Below are 21,329 nucleotides of genomic sequence, written 5' to 3' on the forward strand. Positions count from 1 at the left end.
TGATGACTTCTGCCTTTATTACAGCTCTACTGGCATTGCAGCTGTTGAACGTCAGCTACAGGGCGCTATCTGTAAGGCGCAGTCTTGGGCTGTAGCGCATCGGTTTCAGTTTTCGGCAGCCAAGACCCGCATTATGTATTTCTGCCGGCGCCGAACAGTCCATCCTGAGCCGCAGCTTTATCTTGCCGACGAACTCCTTGCTGTGGTGCAGACCCACAGGTTTTTGGGGGTGATTTTCGATGCCCGGTTGACTTGGCTGCCTCATATCCGGCAGCTTAAACAGACGTGTTGGCTGCATCTAAACGCTCTGAGATGCTTGAGCCACACCCGCTGGGGCACCGACCGCTCTACCCTGTTGCGGCTCTACCAGGCGTTAATCCAGTCCCGTCTGGATTATGGGAGCATGGCTTATGGCTCAGCATCCCCATCTGCGTTACGGGTGCTGGACCCAATTCTCCACAGCGGGATACGCCTTGCCACTGGTGCTTTCCGCACCAGCCCTGTGGACAGCGTACTAGTGGAGGCAGGTGTACCTCCACTGCGGGTACGACGCCAACAGTTACTGGCTGCTTATGTTGCCCATGTTTTTAGTTTGCTCGGGCATCCAAATTACCGTGTCCTGTTCCCGCAGTCGGTCGTCCATCTGCCGGACCGTCGGGCCCGGTCGGGTTGTCCGATCGCCGTACGCGTCAAGGAGCTTCTCTGCGGGCTTGGGTTTTTCCCTGTTCCGCCTCCTTTCCAGGCGCCTCTGCGTACACCCCCGTGGTGTGTTCCTCGCCCTTGCCTTCGGCTCGACTTGGCACAGGGCTCGAAGGACTCTGTGCCTCCAGAGGCCTTCCGCCGCCGCTTTTATTCCATCCTTGCCACGTATCAGGGCTCTGGCATTGCTTACACCGACGGTTCGATGGTTGCTGGTCGTGTCGGGTATGCGCTAACTCTAGGGGACCATTCCGAACAACGGTCCTTGGCGGCTGGCTGCAGCGTTTACACTGCTGAGCTAGTCGCCATCTTTCGAGCCCTAGAGTATATCCGCTCCTGCTCAGGTGAGTCTTTCGTGATCTGTAGTGATTCCCTGAGCGTTTTACGAGCTCTCGACCAGTGTTTTCCTCGTTCTCGTCTGGTGATGGCTATCCATGAGTCCCTGCATACTCTTGCGCGTTGCGGCCGCTCTGTGGTCTTTGTGTGGACCCCCGGTCATGTCGGTATCCCGGGCAATGAACATGTTGACCGCCTGGCGAAAGAGGCCATGTGTAAACCATCTCTGGATGTTGGCCTCCCAGAGACTGATTTGCGGGCAGTCCTCCGCCGAAAAGTTTTTGCGCTTTGGGACGCTGAATGGCGCGTTCGGATTACACCCAATAAACTCCGTGCCATTAAGGAGACGACGACTGTGTGGCGGTCATCCATGCGAGCCAACTGCAGGGACTCCGTCGTCCTTTGTTGGCTCCGCATTGGCCACTCCCGTCTAACACACAGTTATTTACTGCGCCGGGAGGACCCTCCTCTGTGTCGCTGTGGGGCAGCTTTGACAGTGGCCCACATTCTGTTGGCCTGCCCCCTTTTAGCTGTGGTCAGGCAGACATTTGCGCTGCCTGATACGCTCCCTGCCCTTTTAAGAGACGACTCCACTATGGCTGACTTAGTTTTACGTTTTATTCGGGCAGGGGGATTTTATCATTTAATCTGAGTGTTTCTGTTTTATTTTATTGTTTTGTGTTGATTCTGGCCTTTGGCCTATGATTTTCAACTGATTTTTTTTTAATGTGTTTCTAAGTGGTTGGCTTTTCCTTTTTTATTTCTATGGTCGGCCAACCACCGTCACACTCTGTGTGGTTTTAGTTCGTTTTGTCTTGTCTTTGTCTCAGTTTCTCTTGTTCTGTATCGTCTGTGATCTCTTCTGTTCCTCGTTTTTATTCTCTGTGGGTGTTCTTTGTCTTTGGAAAAAGGGACCGATGACCATAGCAGTCTGGTCCCTTTAATGCCCCCCAAACCAAAACTTCAGCCCACTACTGCAGAATAATGCTGCAGCAATACAACATAAACAAAGGAAATAAAACCAAAATAAACTTAAGTTGCAAATGAAATGGGCCCTTTCCAATGACAAAACAGAGTGCACACACAAGCTTCTGCCAATACCAAAATGTGTCAGAGGCTTTAGGACAAAGACTATGCAATATTCCATAACAAAAAACTGCTGCTGATGACCATGACATCACATTGATTTATGTTATGTTTGTTTGAGCAGTTGACAGTGAGCTTTTGCGCATATACAATTGAATCGCTTATGGGTAGTACCTGCTCCTGCTTACAGCTACTTGAAATACAGCTGTATCAGCAGTCTTAACAATACAACCAGACACTAGCTGGAAAATTTCTTATGGTGGGCCGAAGCTGCCAGATTCACACATCTACAGAGCAGTCTAAGTAGCAGTGGAGAGGGCAGTAGTCTCCACGTGACCTGTCTCTAGGTTTCGTGATTTTGCTGTCTCTTCTCCATTTAAACTCTCACATCAGGTGAAAACAAAATGAATTTCTGTGGCTGAGAGCTAGCAAGTAAAATAAAATACCTCTACATGCATATGAAAAGCTAAAATATGTTATTAGTTTTAGTTTCCTGATTTTATTTTTTGCCAGGTTTTTGGCAGTCAAGCATTAGTTGCCTTGCAGGACACTGAAGATATTTTTCCTGATTTTTTTTTTAAGAAATTTAACTTTTATTAATGTTTTCCACAGAGGCAGTCAATTTATTTGAAACAAAGTGTTTCATTCCACAGTATTGGCTAGTGTGAACTGTTTGCTGAATTACAGGTGCTTGTTTTCATCTTCTGGCATGTATGGTGTTATTCCATAATAAAGAACCAAACATGAGGTAATACAGTACTGGTACTCCAAAAAAATTTGCAGCCTGAAAAGCTTAATATCAGGTTGGGACCTACTCCTTTGTGAATCTGCACATATGCAGGTGCACTTTCATCCCAATTATGCATATTAGTCTGGTTTACGAAATTCTGATTCTCTTGGAATATCCTCTGATGTTCTTTTTTGTTTACAACGTAATGTTAGATCTCTTAATGCTATATAAATATGAACATGTGGGCTTCCTACACATTGTAGATGTGCACGCACAGTTACACCATTTCGTGGTGCTCTCTGACAACTGCTGAAATGAATTCAAACAGGTTGCAGGAAAGTATTGTGAATGTGGTTGAAAAGTGTCACTTTCAAAGTAAAAGTAAGAGTAATTATGTTATGTGTGCGAATGTTTTTTGAATTTCTTAAATCACAGAGCATTTGGTTCTCATTTGATGCTTAACACTCTGAGGGCCAACCACTTAGAAGAATTTTGAGCCCAGACGTTTATTTATTATTTAAAATTTTACTGGCACATTTGTGCAACGTATATTAAAGTGTAATGTGCAGAAAAGACCAATATTATATGTGAAACCATAGCTTTTCTTGCAGCTACACTTGGCATATTATTTTAAACCATTACCTTTCATATTTATGTGTTCGCACTACTGAACAATGATGTTAGTTGCTATTGGCGGACTACGTCACATGTCCTATGCTTTGAATACCTGCTATCGTCGGCTGTGAGGTCACATGACATCAGATATGATTGGCTTACTAAAGCACATCGCAATCTTGATTTCAATGCTTTGGAGACTAACATGCTGTGTTTGGGGAGATTCAAATATATACTTTCATAACACAAAAATATGAAGCATACCTGCTGCTGCACATAAAAGATATTTCCAAAATGCATGTTTTTTTTTTTTTTTTTTTTTTTTTTTTTTTTTTTTTTTTTTTTTTTTTTTTTTTTAGAGGAGGGGGTGGATTCATTTTCTGAAGTACCAGGAAGTTCTACGCCAGTGTGTAAAACCATAACCATTCAAAGGGTTGGGGTTGATAAGTTTTATGGTTCCAAGAGAAAGTATTATGTCATCTAAAACAGAAAAAGTGTATATTCACCCAGGGAAAAGGATGTTTTTAACGGGCCATCTGGGAAAGATATGGGATTTTTTTTTTTCCTTGTACACATATACACCCTGAAAACATACAGGGATATTGAAGATGTCAAGCTATACATTAACAATGGAGAAGCAACTCATAGATGCTCAGTCAGTACACCATCTCAACAAAAAACTATCACTATATTGCTTATTGCTATTCATTCTTGTTGTGCTATGTTCTTCAGTCCATAGACTGATTTTATGCTGTTGTTCTTGCTAATCTATCCTGTGCAAGCCTCTCAAGCTTTGCATAACCACTGCAACCTAGATCCATCTGAAGCTGCTTACTGTATTTATCACTTGGTCTCCCTCTGCAATTTTTACTCTGTACAGTTCCCTCCATTACCAAACTTATAACATCTTGATCAGTTATTCAATCTACTTGTATCATTTTCAAAGTTCTTCTGTAGAACCACACTTCAAAAGCTTCCAATTCTGTTCTCTTTTTGTCTGAACTACTCATAATTCATGTTTCACTTTCATACAAGGCTACACTCCCTACAAGTAGTTTGAGTAATAACTTGCTAACACTTAAAAATTTATATTTGATGTTAATATTTCCCCTTTTCAGAAATAAGTTTCTTGCTATAGCCAGTCTATTATGTTGTCTCATTTCCTTCTCAATTACAACTTCTTTTTCATGTCTTTGGACTCATAACTGCATTCTGGTTTCTGTGCATGTTTTACATTACTTATCGTTCTCCATGTCCTATCTCTATTTTTAGAATTTTTAAAGTGCAGATTCCAGTCGATGTTGTCAAATTCTGTCTATAAATTTAAAAAATTCTATAAATTTAGGTTCACTTTGACCTGTCTTTTAAGATAGAGCGTAGGTTCAACGTTGCCACATCTGAGCCCAGACTGAGCTTAAAAATGGGTCTGCTTCTACTGGCTTCTACAACCTTCTAGCAGTTTCTTCAGTCTGCTGTAAATAATTCCAGTCTGTACATTGCAACCATGAATTATGAAACTTATAGTTTAGTAATGTTCACACATGTCAGCACCTGTCGTCTATGGAACAGCAAATATTACATTGTTCTTGAGTGCCCTGGACGTTTCACATGTTTCATATATCTTGCAGACTAGAATGGTTCTCTGATGACTGGCTCTCCCAATGATCTCAATAATTTTGAGGGACTACCATCTACTCTAGGGGCCTTGTTGTGACTAGGTTTTCCAGTACTCATCAAATTATTCTTGCAGCATGTTATATATCCCATCTCATCATCTACTTCTTCTTCCTTTCCTATAAATTGCCTTCCATTTCATAATGAATTCACATCTGTGCCATGTGAATTTGAGTACATTAGAAAGAAACCTGCCACTTATAAAAAAAAAAAAAAAAAAAAAAAAAAAAATAAAAATAAAAAATATAAAAAAATACTGCTGTCTTCTCAGTTTCAATGTGTAGATGCTGTTTATCTGCTATTAATAACTCAATATTTACTTTATTACATTGGTATTTAAAAAAAATAATTACCTACATCTGTGTAAATACTAAGCCCTGTTACAGTACATTAATACTTGCCTTTATAAATAACACACTTGCCATGTTGCTAGCATTTCAACCCCTGAATCCAGTTATATAATTTGAGGAAAGAGTACCTTATGTGGTACATTTGTAATTTCATTTTAACCGGATGGGATTTCCAGTCTATTACTTCATTACTCAGGACCTTGTTGTGTGCTCTTGCACCAGACTCCGCTGTGAACTGTAGAAAATTTACATGAAAACTATTTTTGTCTTGTGTTGTGATTGTGTAGATAGCAATTCAGCCAACACAGATTTTTGCAGCAGAAACAATTAGGGAGTAAATGTATGGGAAATGATTATAAGAAACTAAAGATCCTCGAAAATGTTTCTCAAGATGTGCAGTAATTTCCTTTATACAGTATTCTTACTGCTCACTTCTGGCAAAAAAGACTTAATTTACTGTAGGTGGAAGATAATTCCATAGCACAATAGAGAGGCAAAAAATGCAAAATAAGTAAATACAGTATTCCACTAGAGAAGCTTGAATATTGTGGTAGCAGAGATCTTGATGGTAACATGTTTTAGATATGTCTGACTAAAAGGATACAGAAAGTATAATTTAAAAAAATCTACTCACCAAGCAGTGGTAGGTGAACACACACACACACACACACACACACACACACACACACACACACACACACAAGGATTTAACTTTCACAAGCTTTCAGAGCCAGTGGCTCCTTCTTCTGGTGGAAGAACTGGACGGTATGAAAAGGAAAGACTGATTGTATTATATTGATTATATTATTAATAATTGATTATATTATTGTTATGAAAGGATACAGTGTTTCACATTAAGAAATCCATGAATTGTGCACAAGGAAACAGCTTCTTCCGAATAGGGAATAATCACTACAGATGTACCACAAGAATCAATAGTTGCTCCATTTTTGTTCTTGTTATAAGTCAATAACATTATTTATTAAAGAAGCAGTAATAATTCTTTTTGGTGTCAGTGCAAGTATAATAAACAAAGCTCCTTCATTGTTTTATATTGATAAGAATGTGAGCTTGAAGTTACATGTTACAGGTCTTTTAAATGTCTTACATTTGCAACTTTTGTAGTAGGGATAATAGCAGGTTTTGGAGATGAAAATTTCAGAAATTTGACCTTTTCCTACTTTCATTTGCTTATCTCATAATGCATAATATTCTGGGGCTACTTGTCACTGATGAAAAAAGTTTTCTTTGCACAGAAGCTATCCACTCTAGAACATCTTATAGACAGTTCTTTCAACAGTTGGACATGGCAGGAACAGTCTGACAGTAGATTTTGCTCTGTTAAGAATTTTGCTGTGAACACAGTTTGAAAATAACAGTAACTTTTATCAGGATGGTATTTGAATAAGAGATTATTTATAGTACCTCAAAATATTTGCCTGGTTCTGGTAGGAAACAAGCTAAGTAGAATTGAATTACTGATGAAGGTGAGAGTCATACACACAAGATAATGATGCAACATTCAACTGTTAATAAATGAGTGTGGAACACACACATGTTCTGTATTGAAAAGAATTTCACTTGTGTTTGGTACAGTGTTAATTCTGTGTAATACCTTTATTATATGAAGGGATTAGGATGAAAGTGGAGCAAAAGCCGTTAAAGTCAGTTTTTACAGATAGGACTTTACAGACTTGAATGAATCAACCATGAAATTTTACGTGCTTTCCAGATTTACGTATGTACAGCAGGAGTTGAAATGAGTTACTCTGCCATATTTTATCACTAAATCTTTACAGTTTTTACATTACAGTGCAGCAGATTTGGTTCAGTTTCTGTTTGAAACCTTCTATGGAAGTATTTGACATAAAATTTATGATTGATTCATGTTGGTTTCATGTTAAAAAGAATACAGATGTTTTTCTTATTAATGATGCATTTCGCGCTGTTCAGCCAAGTTGGTCAATACCAGTTTTTTTGCTCGATATTTCAATGACTGACCATCTCTTCTTCACCAGGGGATGCAAGTTGTGCTATTGTGTGTACTAGCTGCCTGGGTCCAACCAGATTGTGAACTATTGTTGGCTTCACATAGTTATTTACAGCTGGTTGTGAGTTTGACTCATAGCACTCATTATGACCTTTGGTCATCTTTTGTTTTTTGAGTCTACACTGCTATTCCACAAAACACACACATTCTCTCAGTGTTTTCCATCACATGACTGTGATGTCTGGCAAGATATTAATAAACTAATGCCAGACCCACACCTTGTTTAAATTGAAACCTCCATCTTTATTTATTAAGTTTTCATGCATCTTTATTTTGTTAGATTCCTTAATTATAGTGTCCAACACACTAGACATTTTTGCCACAATATTGGATAGAAATAGAAGTAGCCATTCAATGTGTAGTTGAGATCTGTAAATGGCATCGCTGTTCTCACTAAATTTGTAGAGTTCCTCAGGGATAACAAGTTGTGCACACATCTGTATTGTCTTGGTTACAACTCATCTGGAGTGAGCAGCTGTGTAGCTCCCCCAAATATTTGTACTGCACATGCCAGTTTGATAGAGCCTGAAAGAGTCGGTGTAAGCTTTACCAGAGGAAACAAAGTTTTTGCATGCCTCATGTGTTGGCAGATAAATGGTAAATGGCAATGATTTCAGGTAATTTCTTGTAGTGCAATCAGTGGCATATAGTATGACAAGGCAAGGCATTTGATAGATTTTAAATATCTATCAGTATGTCAGATCCTGTAGAATGGAATGAACACACAAATGAAAATAATGCTTTTATGTAAAATTACTAATCACATGAAACTAAGTTAAAATTTTGTACGGGTATCTGAAATGCTTTACCATCAAAAGAAAAATTAGGCACATGAGTATCTTCCGTTTAATTTTTCACAATTTTATGCAGTAATTAAAAATGTTGTGTTATTTTCATAACAAGTTTTGGTTCAACATTTTTAATTAACATTGATAATAATTGAATAATTTATAAATAAAAATATTTATGCTTTTGAGAATCAAACCAAATTGACATCTGGGCACTCACCTTCAAATCTTGAGAGCAGAGTATTTATGAGGACCATCCACGAGGTCCTCTTGTGAATTACAATTACGAGGGCTATCCACAAAGTACATTATGTTTTGGAATTAAAAATAAATAAAGTATTGGAATTTTTTTTTATTATATACAGATTGAAGCCACACTTCAGTACTACTTTTCTACATAGTTGCCATTTAAATTAAGGCACTTATCGTAGCGATAGACGAGCTTGGAAATTCCTTCGTTGTAAAATTTGGCCGCCTGCGCCTTCAACCACATGGTTACCTTTTCTTGAAGCTGTGCATCGTCATCAAAACACTGCATAGCCAACCACTTCTTCATTGTTAGGAATAAGTGGAAGTCGCTCGGTGCCAGGTCGGGACTGTACGGCGCATGAGGAAACAACTCCCACTTAAAAGATTCGAGAACTTCATGAGTGGCATTTCCCGTGTGGGCCCGAGCGTTGTCGTGAATCAGCAAGATCTTTGAGCCCAACTTTCCCCTGCGCTTGTTTCGTATTGCTCTTCTGAGGTTGTGCAGAGTTTGGCAATACCTTTGAGAGTTTATTGTAGTGCCTCTTTCCAGGAAATAAAAAAAAATCGTATTTCTACCAGGTTACTGATTAACCACGTGGTTGAAGGTGCAGGCGGCCGAATTTTACGATGAATGAATTTCCAAGCTCGTCCATTGCTACGATAAGTACCTTAATTTAAATGGCAACAATGTAGAAAAGTAGTATTTAAGTGTGGCTTTCATCTGTATATAATAAAAAAAATTTCCAATACTTTATTTATTTTTAATTCCAAAACGTAATGCACTTTGTGGATAGCCATCGTATTTCTCATAAGATAAAACTGTATTAATGTAATATGACCAGTGGGGCCCAAAGAGACAAAATTATGTTAAGGATTTGAAGATGGACTCTCAAAGCTCTAAACAATCTTGCTTTTCAATTTAAAAACACAATTTTTGAATGAAGACAGATGTATTTTTCCCTGTATGTTTTACAAAAATTGATTGCCAGAGTTTGCCAGTTTGTTGTTGGGTGGCGCCTCTGCATCCACAACTTTTGAACGCATCGAGGTGTATCTGCTTTGTACTTTGTCTCAGCCAAACATGCTACAGTCATCTAATTTTTGTGTCTTTTGTCAGGATTCCACAAAGGCAGTGCTGGATGCCATACTGGAAGCAGAAAGTGATTGCTGCCCACCACCCTCGCTGGTGCCGAGGGAAGATGTGGTGAGTGAACTGGTGATATGGTCACACACCGTCCTCCCAAGTTTGTTTATTTTTTTGTGCCTAGCTGCAGTGTGTGTTTGAACATATGTAGCACTTATTAGCATTATGGAAACACCAACAAATTAAGACAAAAATAAGTTTAAGATAATGAGGAGATTCAGCTTACTTGGTATCATTGTTACAATTGATATTGGGCCTCAGGGGTTGCCTCTAGTTCTTTTTGGGCTGTTCGTTTACAGCTCTCTTACACACAGACTGTTCTCTGTTACGCAAGGTCAGGAATAGCAATGACAACTATCGTACTATGTAGTTTACACAGTTATGTTACTGTTCACTGACTATGAGGCTAGTTGTAAAGTTTCAACCATCTCCTCAAGCCAGTGTAAATTTCCTGATCATCAAAATATTATTTTCAATGAGTAGGAGGGAGCAGTGACAGTGCAAATGGAAAAGGCACCAGGATGTGTAAAGCTTGTGTTAAATGAGCAATGTCTGTGGTGTGGAAATTAGGGCAGGAGGGGTGAAGTGCTGAGACGAGTGCAATTGATAAATACCTACCTCGAACAAAAAGAAGCGAAGTATGCACAATATATATGCCTTCGCTGTTGTGGCTGTGCCCTCTTGTAATGTTTTGTGGTTCCTAGCTTGATGAGGAGAGGATGGTATGATAGGTGGGTGGCCAGTGTCCTCTTACAACAACACAGAAAGCACACATCGTTAAAATACACTTTATTACAGGAATCAATTGAGTACTTAACTTCAATGATGTCCAGTCTGAAGTTCTGTGGTTAACAGCAACCAAATAACATGTACTAATTCTTGAATCTTGTCCATGTCCTTATCACAACTATATACAATGACTAGCGTTCCCTCACATCTAAGATGCGAGGTGATTAGGATCACTGTGGAAGAAGACTAGACACAGTGTGATGTATTGAGGTGCAATATGAACCAAGTCCCAATGTGACATACTGAGATACAGAGATTGAGACAGCTCAGTCGGAGGCTGCGACCTATATGCACACTGCCCAGGGGGCATTATTGGCTTATAGTCTGGGTGCAAGTCTTGATTTCTCTTGTAATAGGTGTGCCTTGTTTAGCACCTGCTCAACAATGTTTCCTAGTACTGACCGGTGTGCTGGCAGATGCGCACGTCAACACATTCCTCCCCACGAAATGCTGCACCATCTTCATGTGTTGGAGATGCGAGTGACAATAGGGGATGGGGAAGGGAGGCAAGAAGCTGGAAGTAGAGGTGTGCAAACCTTGGTGGCTATGGTGCCTCAGATCGCACAGCTACCTCATGCGGCACCAAACAAGTCAAACGAATGCAAGTCAAAAATATTTTCACTGCCTCCTGATTGCAGTACAGTAAATTTCACTATCCTATTGTGAGATTTGTAAATGACAGGCAAACTACACTGTCTAACTACTGGGATTTCCTGTCCATTGTATGCAGTGGGGTGCATGCTAGATTTTGTCAGGTGTGGTGAGCCTAACCATTCGTATGTGGCATGATTAAGAGAAAGTTACAGAAGCACTTGTAGTGTTTCAAATGGTTGAAATGGCATGGCCCACACTAGGGTGAGATGAGGGCACAACCTTACTTGAATTATTTTTAGAACCTGTAGTTATTTTTCAAAAGACTGCAGTCACAGAATGTGCACAAGACATGTTGTTCCTAGTATTGACTAGTGTGCTGGCGAAGGTGTACACCAGCACATTGACAATGTGGTTAAATGTATTATCTTGCACCAATTCTACAACATTATGAAGGATACAAGGAAATACTAATTTTGCTGGAACTCCACAACTTGTCGTATAGAACTGCACTTAAAAGCTAGCAAACTAACTCTGACAAAGTCTTAGGAAAACAAACTAAATGCTGATGTGGTTTAAAGTGCCTAAAATGTTTATTCTAGTGGCTTTCATTCAAGACGTATCAACAAGATGAAATATTTTAGAATGATCACAGATTGCAAAGTAGCATGACGGCACAGTGTGTAAATTTACAAGTATTATGAAGTTTTTGGGTTTGAGTCTACTAAAGGCTTCTTTTTTTCTCTTTTTCTTTTGATGACTGCTGCCAACTGCTGTCAATGCATTGGTTACGAGGTAGATGACAGAGAGAAAGTACAGTTGATTTTGTAATCAGTGTGCAGTAGGTGCACATACATTTTTTATGTTATGATTTACAATTTTTTAGAGTGAGTCGTGAAACAAACATCATTGAAGTAAACTATTCTCGCACAATGAATGTTGTATGAAGGAGAACTAGCCACAATATCATTTCATATTCAATAAATATGGGAGGAAACATTGCATGCGCATTCTGCAGCTTTGGTTTCTCACATATTAATTTAGCAGCCATTAACCATTGCCTGAATTTACCCATCAACCTTATTTTGGATAGTACACACCATTGCACTTAGTTGCCAACAAAAATGAAAAAATATTTATGAGTGGCATGGAATGTCTGACCTGTGGGAGCCCAGTCTGATGCTATACATATCTGACTATCATGCCATTTTTAATGTGGTTACTGTTCTGATGCCGTGTAGGTAAATTGAACTTTTCCATTTAATGAGGATGGAACTCCTGCATGAACACCATGAATGGCACTGTGAATGGGATTTCTGAGAGATAGCTGGCAGCTTAAGAATTGTTACCCAATCAGTCTTCTCTTACCCTAGTCTTGGCACATGTTGTGCAAATGTGAGAAAAATTGTTCCCTGTATGAAATTTCTTTTTAAACTGTATCTCAGTTAACATATCATTTGCAAATGAGATATTTAAAAAAAGACAAACTGTTTTAGATTTTTATGGACATATGAGGATTAAGTAATGTGGTAACTAGGTAAAATAAATTGATGGCACCCAGAAACATCCCCCCCCTCCCCCCCGTGGGTTCAGGGGTTAGAATAGGCCCGTGGTATTCTGGTATTCCTGCCTGTCATAAGAGGCGACTAAAAGGAGTCTCAAACGTTTTGACTTATACGTGATGGTCCCATCTCGGGTTTGACCTCCATAATTCCAAATTCTTCCGAAGACAGAGCCAATTGGGGAAGGGTGCCTTAAATGGTGCATTGTGTCTATTGTGCATTGAGACTTTTAGCCAGCTTTCTCGTCGTCACATTTCCATCCTGCTCGTTCTCCATCTCTTCGGCAGGTATACATTCCTGGGTGCGTTTTCCACCATGCACTGTGCAGTGTTGCTTTTTGCGGAGATGACGGCCATGGACTTCCTTGCACCTAATATCAAGCACGGTAGCCAGTTGGTTATGGGGTGGCCACCATGTACCCTATTGGTTGTAGCCTCCTGACAACACAGGGATAGCTCTGCTGATGCCTGCGCCATTAACTCCCCACGTATGTCAAGGAGTAGATGCCCATCTCCCTGGGGCATCGGGACTCCCGGCAATGGCCATCCTGCCAGGTGGCTATTGCTGAGGCTGGGTGGCGCCCGTGGGGAGGGCCCTTGGTCGAAGTGGGTGGCATCAGGGCGGATGACCCGCAGTGAAGTGTGGTACATCATCTCTTGCTGGTGGCTAGCTGCCAGCAGTCTCTAAGCATTCTCAGGCTCAATTCAATGCTCAGAAATACGATCCCAAATCGTTCCCCTCCCTGGCCACACCATGGGAGAAGCGTAAGGCTCAGGATGGCACTGACACTTTTTCGCCCCAGTTCCTAGTTTGTACGAGAGCTGATGGGGAGTCTTTCATGTCAACAAAGCCACAGTTCTTCGTAGAGAATTTAGAGGACAAGTTTGGGGAGGTGGAGGGCTTGTCCAAAATGCCCTCTGGGTCAGTATTGATAAAAACGGCATCCTCTGCCCAGTCATGAAGGTTACTTGCTTGTAACAATTTGGGGGATGTTTCAGTTACCATCACACCTCATAAGAGTTTAAGTATGGTCCAGGGTATTATTTTACATAGGGACCTTCTTTTGCAGTCTGATGATGAGCTGCGTGCAAATTTAGAGCGCCAAGGTGTTCATTTCGTCCGGCACGTTCATTGGCGTCTGAAGGATAATCAGATTTCTACTGGTGCCTTCATTTTGGCCTTTGAGCACACATTACCGGAGAAGGTCAAGGTGGTGGTCTACTGCTGTGATGTCAAGCCCTATATCCCTCCTCCGTTGCGGTGCTTTTAAGTGCTGGCAGTTCGGCCGTATTTCGAACCTCACATGTCGAGATTGCGGATGCCCATCACATCCCAATACTCCATGTGCCCAGTCTCCCATCTGTGTCAACTGCGGAGAGACTGCAGGATCTTACAGAAAGAGCAGAAAATCATGGAATACAAGACTCTGGACTGACTGACCTATTCTTAGGCTAAGAGGAAATATGAATGACTCCATCTAGTGCAAATGACTTCCTCATATGCCGCCACTATGACAACCATGATAACCCCATCAGTTCAGCGAATTTCAGTCGGTTCACCGAGCCATACAACTCCACATGGTCCCCACTACCCACCCTGTTGCTCCTGCGCCACCTACCTTGGGAGCAACACCTCCCCCCCCCCCCCCCCCTCACCCGTAGTGGATGTCCGTCCCTGATTCTAAGCAGGAGGAGTGTCCAACTTCTTCGGCTCCTCTCGCTAGCAAGGGGTCCCTTGGGTCCCTCCCTTCCCAGATTTTTACAAGTGGGAAGGATGACACCTGACAGTGGCATAAGTGCCCACAAGCAGCTGGTCGTAGGGCTTTGCAATCCTCCTCTGTCCCGGAGTCTGAATCGGTGAAGTGCTCCCAGCCAGTGAAACCCAAGGAGCAGAGAGAAAAGTCCAAGAAGAAGACTTCTAAGACGAATTAACTTGCAGTGGCATCCTCCCCACCACAACCTGTCTGTGTCTGAGGGCAAGGTAGAGATTGTAGTGTCTGCTGAGGACCTAGATCTTGACGGACTCTCAGACACAATGGATGTCACTTGCACAGGTACTCAATCAGTGGCAGCAGGTGACCCAGCGGCATAATCTGCCTCCCCGGTCCCTTCACGCCTTTCTCGGCCATGGACAGTGTCATCCTCCAGTGGAACTGCAGCGGTTTTTTCCACAGTCTTGCTGAGCTCCGACAGCTTCTCAGCCTTCACCCTTTCCTCTACACTGCTCTTCAAGAAACTTGGTTTCTAGCGATGTGAGCCCCCACCCTCTGTGGCTATCAGGGTTATTATAGGAACCAGGCAGCTTATGAGAGGGTATCTGGTGGCTTCTGCATCTACGTACTTCACTCTCTTTACAGTGAGTCTGTCCCTCTACAAAAACTGTCACTGTTTAGGTGTGGACGCCTCAGGCTGTTACTGTCTGCAGTCTCTATCTTCCACCAGATGGTGATGTCCTGCAGGTGCTGATAGCCCAGTTGCCACCACCTTTTCTATTACCGGGCGACTTCAACACCCATTACCCTCTGTGTGGTGGATCAGTGACAACAGACAGAGGCAGCATTGTTGAGCAAGTATTGGCACAGCTCGACCTTTCCCTTTTAAGTAATGGTGCATTCACACATTTCAGTTTGGTGCATGGCACGTACTCAGCCATCCTTTCGATCTGCAGCCCTAGCCTATTACCATCTGTCCCATGGAGTGTGCATGATGACTTGTGTGGTAGTGACCACTTTCCAATCTTTCTGTCACTGCCACACTGTCACTCTTCTTGGCGCCCCTGCAGATGGGCTATGAATATGGCTGACTGGGACTTTTCACCTCCATTCCCACTATTGAGCCACTTTCCAATGACGCCATTCATGCAGTGGTTCACTCAGTCACCACCGGCATCATTACTGCTGCAGAATCTGCCATTCCCTGTTCTTCTGGGTCCCCTTGGCTGAGGACTGTGCTTTGGTGGTTGCCTGAGATCGCAGAGGCGATTAAAGATCGCAGGCAGGCACTCCAGCATCACAAGCAGCATCCCTTATTGGAACACCTCATCGCCTTTAAACGGCTCAGTGCACGAGCCCGCCACCTCATTCACCAACACAAGCAGGAGTACTGGCAAAGGTATTTCTCCATCATTGGCCTCCGTACCTCTCCATCACAGGATGGGCAAACATCAGGCGACTCTATGGCTATTGGACTGCCGTCAGTGTCCCTGGGCTTTCCCTGAATGGAGCAGTCTGTACCAACTCTGACACAATTGCAAACCGCATAGCGGAGCATTTTGCTCAGAGTTCTGCTTCTGCGAATTGCCCACTGGCCTTCCGCTCCCTGAAAGAGCAGTAGGAGTGTCGGAGCCTAGATCGCATCCACTGTCAGATGCTCAAACACCTCTTGGTGGACTGCCAGTGACACCTCCTAGACCTTTACAACCGTATGTGGGTTGAGGGTGAGCTCCTGTTGCAATGGTGGGAAAGCATTGTAATCCCTGTATTGAAACCTGGTAAGAACTCACTGGGGGTGGACAGCTACCGCCCCATTGGCCTCACCAATGTTCTTTGCAAGTTGCTTGAACGCATGGTGAGCCGGAGGTTGAGTTGGCTACTTGAGTCTCGGGGCCTTCTGGCACCATATGAGGGTGGGTTCCGTAAGGACCAGTCTGCCACCAATAATCTAGTGTACCTGGTGTCTGCCATCCGTACGGCCTTTGCCCACCATCAGCATCTGGTCGCCGTCTTTTTTGACATGCGGAAGACATAAGATACGACATGGCGACATCATATCCTTTCTATGCTCCATGGTTGGGGTCTGCTCCCGATTTTCATACAAAATTTTCTGTCGCTTCATTCCTTCCTTGTGCAACTTGTGGCCTCCCATAGTTCCTCCTGAGTTCAGGAGAATGGGATCTGTATTAAATGTCTGCCTCTTTTTAATGAGATTAATGGGCTCCCTGTGGTGGTGGGAACGTCTATCTCAGCTTCTTTGTATGAGGACTTCTGCCTATACTTCAGCTCCACTGGCATTGCAGCTGCCAAACGGCACCTGCAGGGTACTATTGCAAGGTGCAGTCTTGGGCTGTAGTGCATGGCTTCCAGTTTTCGGCTGCCAAGACCTGCGTTATGCATTTATGCTGGCAGTGCACTGTTCTCCCTGAGCCACAGCACATGACGGCGAACCTCTTGCTGTGGTGGAGGCGCATCGGTTTTTGGGAGGTTTTCGATACCCGGTTGACTTGTCTGCCTCATATTTGGTAGTGTAAACAAATGTGCTGGCGACATCTTAACGCTCTTCGTTGCTTGAGTCACACCAGCTGGGGTACCGATTGGTCTACCTTTCTAAGGCTGTACCAGGTGTTAATTCAGCCCCATCTTCATTATGGGAGCCTGGCTTATGGTTTGGCATCGCCTTCTGCATTGCAGTTACTGGACCCCATCCTTCACAGCGGGATCTGCCTCACCACTGGAGCTTTCCAGACCAGCCCTGTCAACAGCATACTTGTGGAGGCAGGTGTCCCTCCGTTGTGGTTCTGGCACCAATAATTACTGACCGCTTATGACACACATGTTTGTAGCTTGCCCGGGCATCCTAATTATCGTCTCCTGTTCCCTCAGTCGGTCGTCCATCTTCCGGAATGGCGGCCCTGGCCTGGGTGTAAGATCGAAGTTTGCGTCAGAGCTCTTCTCTCTGGGCTTGCGGTTTTCCCTCTTCCATCTCTTTTCAGGGTCCCTCTGTGTATACCCCAGTGGTGTGAGCCCCGCCCATGCCTTTGGCTCGATTTGGCATAGGGCCCGAAGGATTCAGTTCCTCCTGAGGCCCTCAGCTGCTGCTTTCTTTCAATCATTGCCACGTTTCAAGGCTCTGACGTCATCTATACTGAAGGTTCAATCGTTGCTGGTTGTGTCGGTTATGCTCTTACCCTTGGGCATCATTATGAAGAACACTCATTTCCAGCTGGCTGCAGTGTTTTCACTGCCGAGCTGGTCACCATCTCTCGCACCCTAGAGTATATCCACTCCTGCTCAAGTGAGTCCTTCATTATCTGCAGTGACTCCCTGAGCGGTTTACGAGCTATCGACCAGTGTTTCCCTCGCTCTCATCTGGTTATGGCTATCCAGGAGACCCTCCATATTCTTGCCCATTGCGGCTGCTCGGCGGTCATCGTGTGGACCCTAGGTCATGTCGGCATCCCAGGAAATGAATGTATTGGTGCACTGGCCAAACAGGGTGTCGGTGCACCAGCCTTGGAGATTGGCCTTTCAGAGAGTGACCTCAGGTCAGTTTTGCGGCTGAAGGTACTTCGCACCTGGGTTGAGGAATGGCACACCCTTCCTTCATCCAACAAAGTTCGGGCCATCAAGGAGGCTATCGGTGCATGGCGCTCCTCCTTGCTGGTCCCTCGCAAGGACTCTGTTGTCCTGTGCCAGCTGCACATTGGCCACACCTGAGTAACACACAACTATTTATTGCACCGTGAGGACCCACCTTTATGTCGCTACAGGTCAGCTTTGACAGTGGTCCACATCTTGTTGGACTGCCTGCTTTTAACTCCACTCAGGCAGACGTTTGCGCTGCCTGATATGCTTCCTGCACTTTTATCAGACGACGTTGCGATGGCAGTTTTAGTTTTGTGTTTTATTCGTGCAGAGGGTTTTTATCGCTTGATCTAAGTGTTTGTCCTTTTTTTGTGTTGAGGCTGGGGATTTTAGTGCATTTCTTGGTGGTTAGCTTTTCCTTTTTTGTTTCTATGGTCGGCCAACCACTGTCACACTCGGTGTAATTTTAATTCCTTTTTTCTGGTCTCTGTATGCGTCTTTCTTGCTCTGTGTTGTCTCTTGTCATCACCATAGTTTGTTCTTATTCTTTGTGGTGTTTAAAATTTGTGGAAAAAGGGATCGATGGCCATAGTAGCCTGGTGCCTTCAATCCAACAAACAAACAAACCAACCAGCCAACCCACCCACTCACATATAGCTGACTGATGCTTTATACATAGAAACATGCAACAGAAAACTTTATACTAACTTCTAAGTTCCTGCTCTTCCTCTTGAAGAACACACATTTGTACACCAACCACACAGACACCCAAACATGTAATGCCCATGACCATGATGAGACTTGCCCATGGCCAAGGATGTGTGCATTTTGTATCTCTGTGGTTGTGTGTGGATGTGTGTAATTATACTAGAGAAACAGCAAGAGCTCAAAAGCTAGTATAAATAGGTTTCTGTTGTTTTTGTGTGAGCGCCACACATCAGTCAACTGTAAATAAGGGGTTACATTTATTTTGTGTATTATTCCATCCAGGAGTTTCTATAATGGTGAGTAGCTTATTTAGATGAAATGCATAATTACATTGTCAGTGAATAAATACTGTGAAAGTGATATTGTCAAAGAATTTTACCAAACAAAAGTGCCTGACCAAATTTATTGGTTGTGCTATGCAGAGCATTTATGTGTGGACATGGAGATTGTGAGAGTGCTCTGCTTTTAAGGATATCAGATTGTGCACTGTTACTATCCCTCTCTCCCAACCTCCTGTTCTTGCTATCCTGGACAAGCAACCTGTCTGCTTTGCTGGTTAACAGGTCAGTGCAAACTGGGCAGTTGCACTTTTCCATCTACTTGTACTCTCAATTCACCCCTCTCATTTACATGGCTAAGTATTCTGGACTAACACCTGAAAAATTGTGAAATGTAAGATGCAAGTGTAGATGTTGCGGGCTTTCAAAATAAATGGTGTGGTGATGGTGGCCTTCAACTATGTACCCTCAAACTCAAGAGTTGAAATATTAAAAATTTTGGCTGTTTTCGTTGTCTAGGGGCTGTGATACATAGTTGCTGCATTACAGGACAAATACAGCTGAGTCTACAGTATGCAATATGAATATACACATGAATTGAATGGTCGAAAATTCCTATCACTCAGCAACTGTGAATGTAATGTAGAAATTTAAAAATGAAAGATTGCAATTAAATAAAATCTGCCGGTACTATCTTAATGACTTTAAATGGTGAGTACAATAGTAGAAGTACTTTTGAGAATGCGGTCTATTTCTGCAGAACACTTATTGGTGTCGATGGTCCAGCAATTAAATAAAATATAAATTTAATAACAGGGAAACAATAGATTCCTACTGCAAGTAATTAGTTATGAGCGACAACATAGCTCATGAGATATTTACTTCTAAATGCATACTACGTCTTCACTGTAGAAACCTCGGATATCTCACAAGTCCGCACTCTGAAGTATTTCTCTCTCGACCATGCGCAAACCGCTCCACACTCAAAGTCTCTCTCGCAACCATGCATCCCTTGTGCCGGACTGTCCAGCCCTCCCCGTGTCCTCTGCCATACTGTCCAGAACTCTCCTCTCCTCTCTCGTACTATTCTCCCACTTCCATCCAGTCTCCCCATTCACGAGCGCTGTGATTGGGTAGAGCGCTCCCACCCTGTCTTCAAGCCAACACACACTGTCATAATGAAACACATTCGAAATACTGGACTTACATTTAACTAACTTGAAATTAAATAAATATTCCTATGGCTGGACCATAAACAAGCTCTAACACACATTATTAAATACATCAACAAATCAAATAAACATATATCAATGGAATAGAAACAGAAGGTAGGCCAGTAGCCTAATGTCTCTGTGGTTTTTAAAACACAGTAAATATTTAACAATTTCTTCATAAATAGTATATCTTGATATAAACAAAGACATAGATGAATAAATATGTTTGCAAGCATGCTGCTACCAGTTTTTCGTGTAACTGTGGAGTACTTATGGCCTGATGAGATCGGCAGTAATCGGCCACTTTGACATCCAATAACTCACGTACTATTCAAGTTACATGACTTAATTCATACCAATTTAGGTTTACACTAATGGCTTTCTAAAGAGACATCGATCGCCAAAATCGGATGAACCATTTAGATTTTGAAAATTCGTTGCTGGGTGTTACTTGTATAATTTACCGTCAGATACTAAACTTTAAACTAATAATGATAGTGAAAGTCTGATTACATCATCGGAATCATCGTGCAATTAATGGTAATGTACATGTTTCTTTTTGAGATATCGTGCTTCATCTGGCTACTATTAATTTCTATACGATCTGTGAAATGTCTGCCATTAAGGTTTCACAAAGTCCAAAATCTTTGGCACTTCTGGCATGTCCCCTTTAGTGACACAGTGTTGGCATGGAATTCCCAGCAATGCGATGGCCCTACCTACCCCTCATGGTCAGCTAACATTTGGCACCACGTTGTTGCTGCCGTGCCGTGGCCCACTGAGGGGCCCCCACGTGTCCATGCCGACTCTGAACTTGGAATATTTCCAGGGCGCCACAACTCGCCCATTATGTCACATTGTAATACTTTAGCAGTCTGTTACAAAGTGATTTTTTAACCCTTTGACTGCTGAAAGTGCGTCACCTGCTTGGCATGCTGAAGCGCAGTGGCCTGCGGCGTAATCCGTCTGCCTGCGGCGTAATCTGTCTGCCTGCACTGCCTGCCTGCCTCTCAGAGCCGCCGCCAGGACTGGATCAACCTGTGCTGCACAACCCGCTCTGTGCTGAATATTTCTCGGCTGAATACGACTCGTGCAGAGCCAGCATAGTTGTTGGCGAATTTGAGCTGTAATATCTCAGGCAATAGTTTTTTAAAGAAATAAAATTTG

The 21,329-nt window shown here is 42.7% G+C and overlaps 1 protein-coding gene across 3 annotated transcripts in view; it reads left to right on the top strand.

Annotated features, from left to right (window-relative positions):
• LOC126427191 (zinc finger protein 555-like) overlaps positions 1–21,329 on the top strand; it is a 165,053-nt gene that overhangs the window by 67,773 nt on the left and 75,951 nt on the right. For all 3 annotated transcript variants that reach the window (XM_050089416.1, XM_050089415.1, XM_050089417.1), the window contains exon 3: positions 9,695–9,781. In XM_050089416.1, the coding sequence (XP_049945373.1) occupies positions 9,695–9,781 (87 nt within the window). The remainder of the gene's footprint in view (positions 1–9,694; positions 9,782–21,329) is intronic.

The sequence above is a fragment of the Schistocerca serialis genome, chromosome 11, assembly GCF_023864345.2.
Source record: "Schistocerca serialis cubense isolate TAMUIC-IGC-003099 chromosome 11, iqSchSeri2.2, whole genome shotgun sequence".
In the NCBI taxonomy this organism is placed as follows: Eukaryota; Metazoa; Arthropoda; class Insecta; order Orthoptera; family Acrididae; genus Schistocerca; species Schistocerca serialis.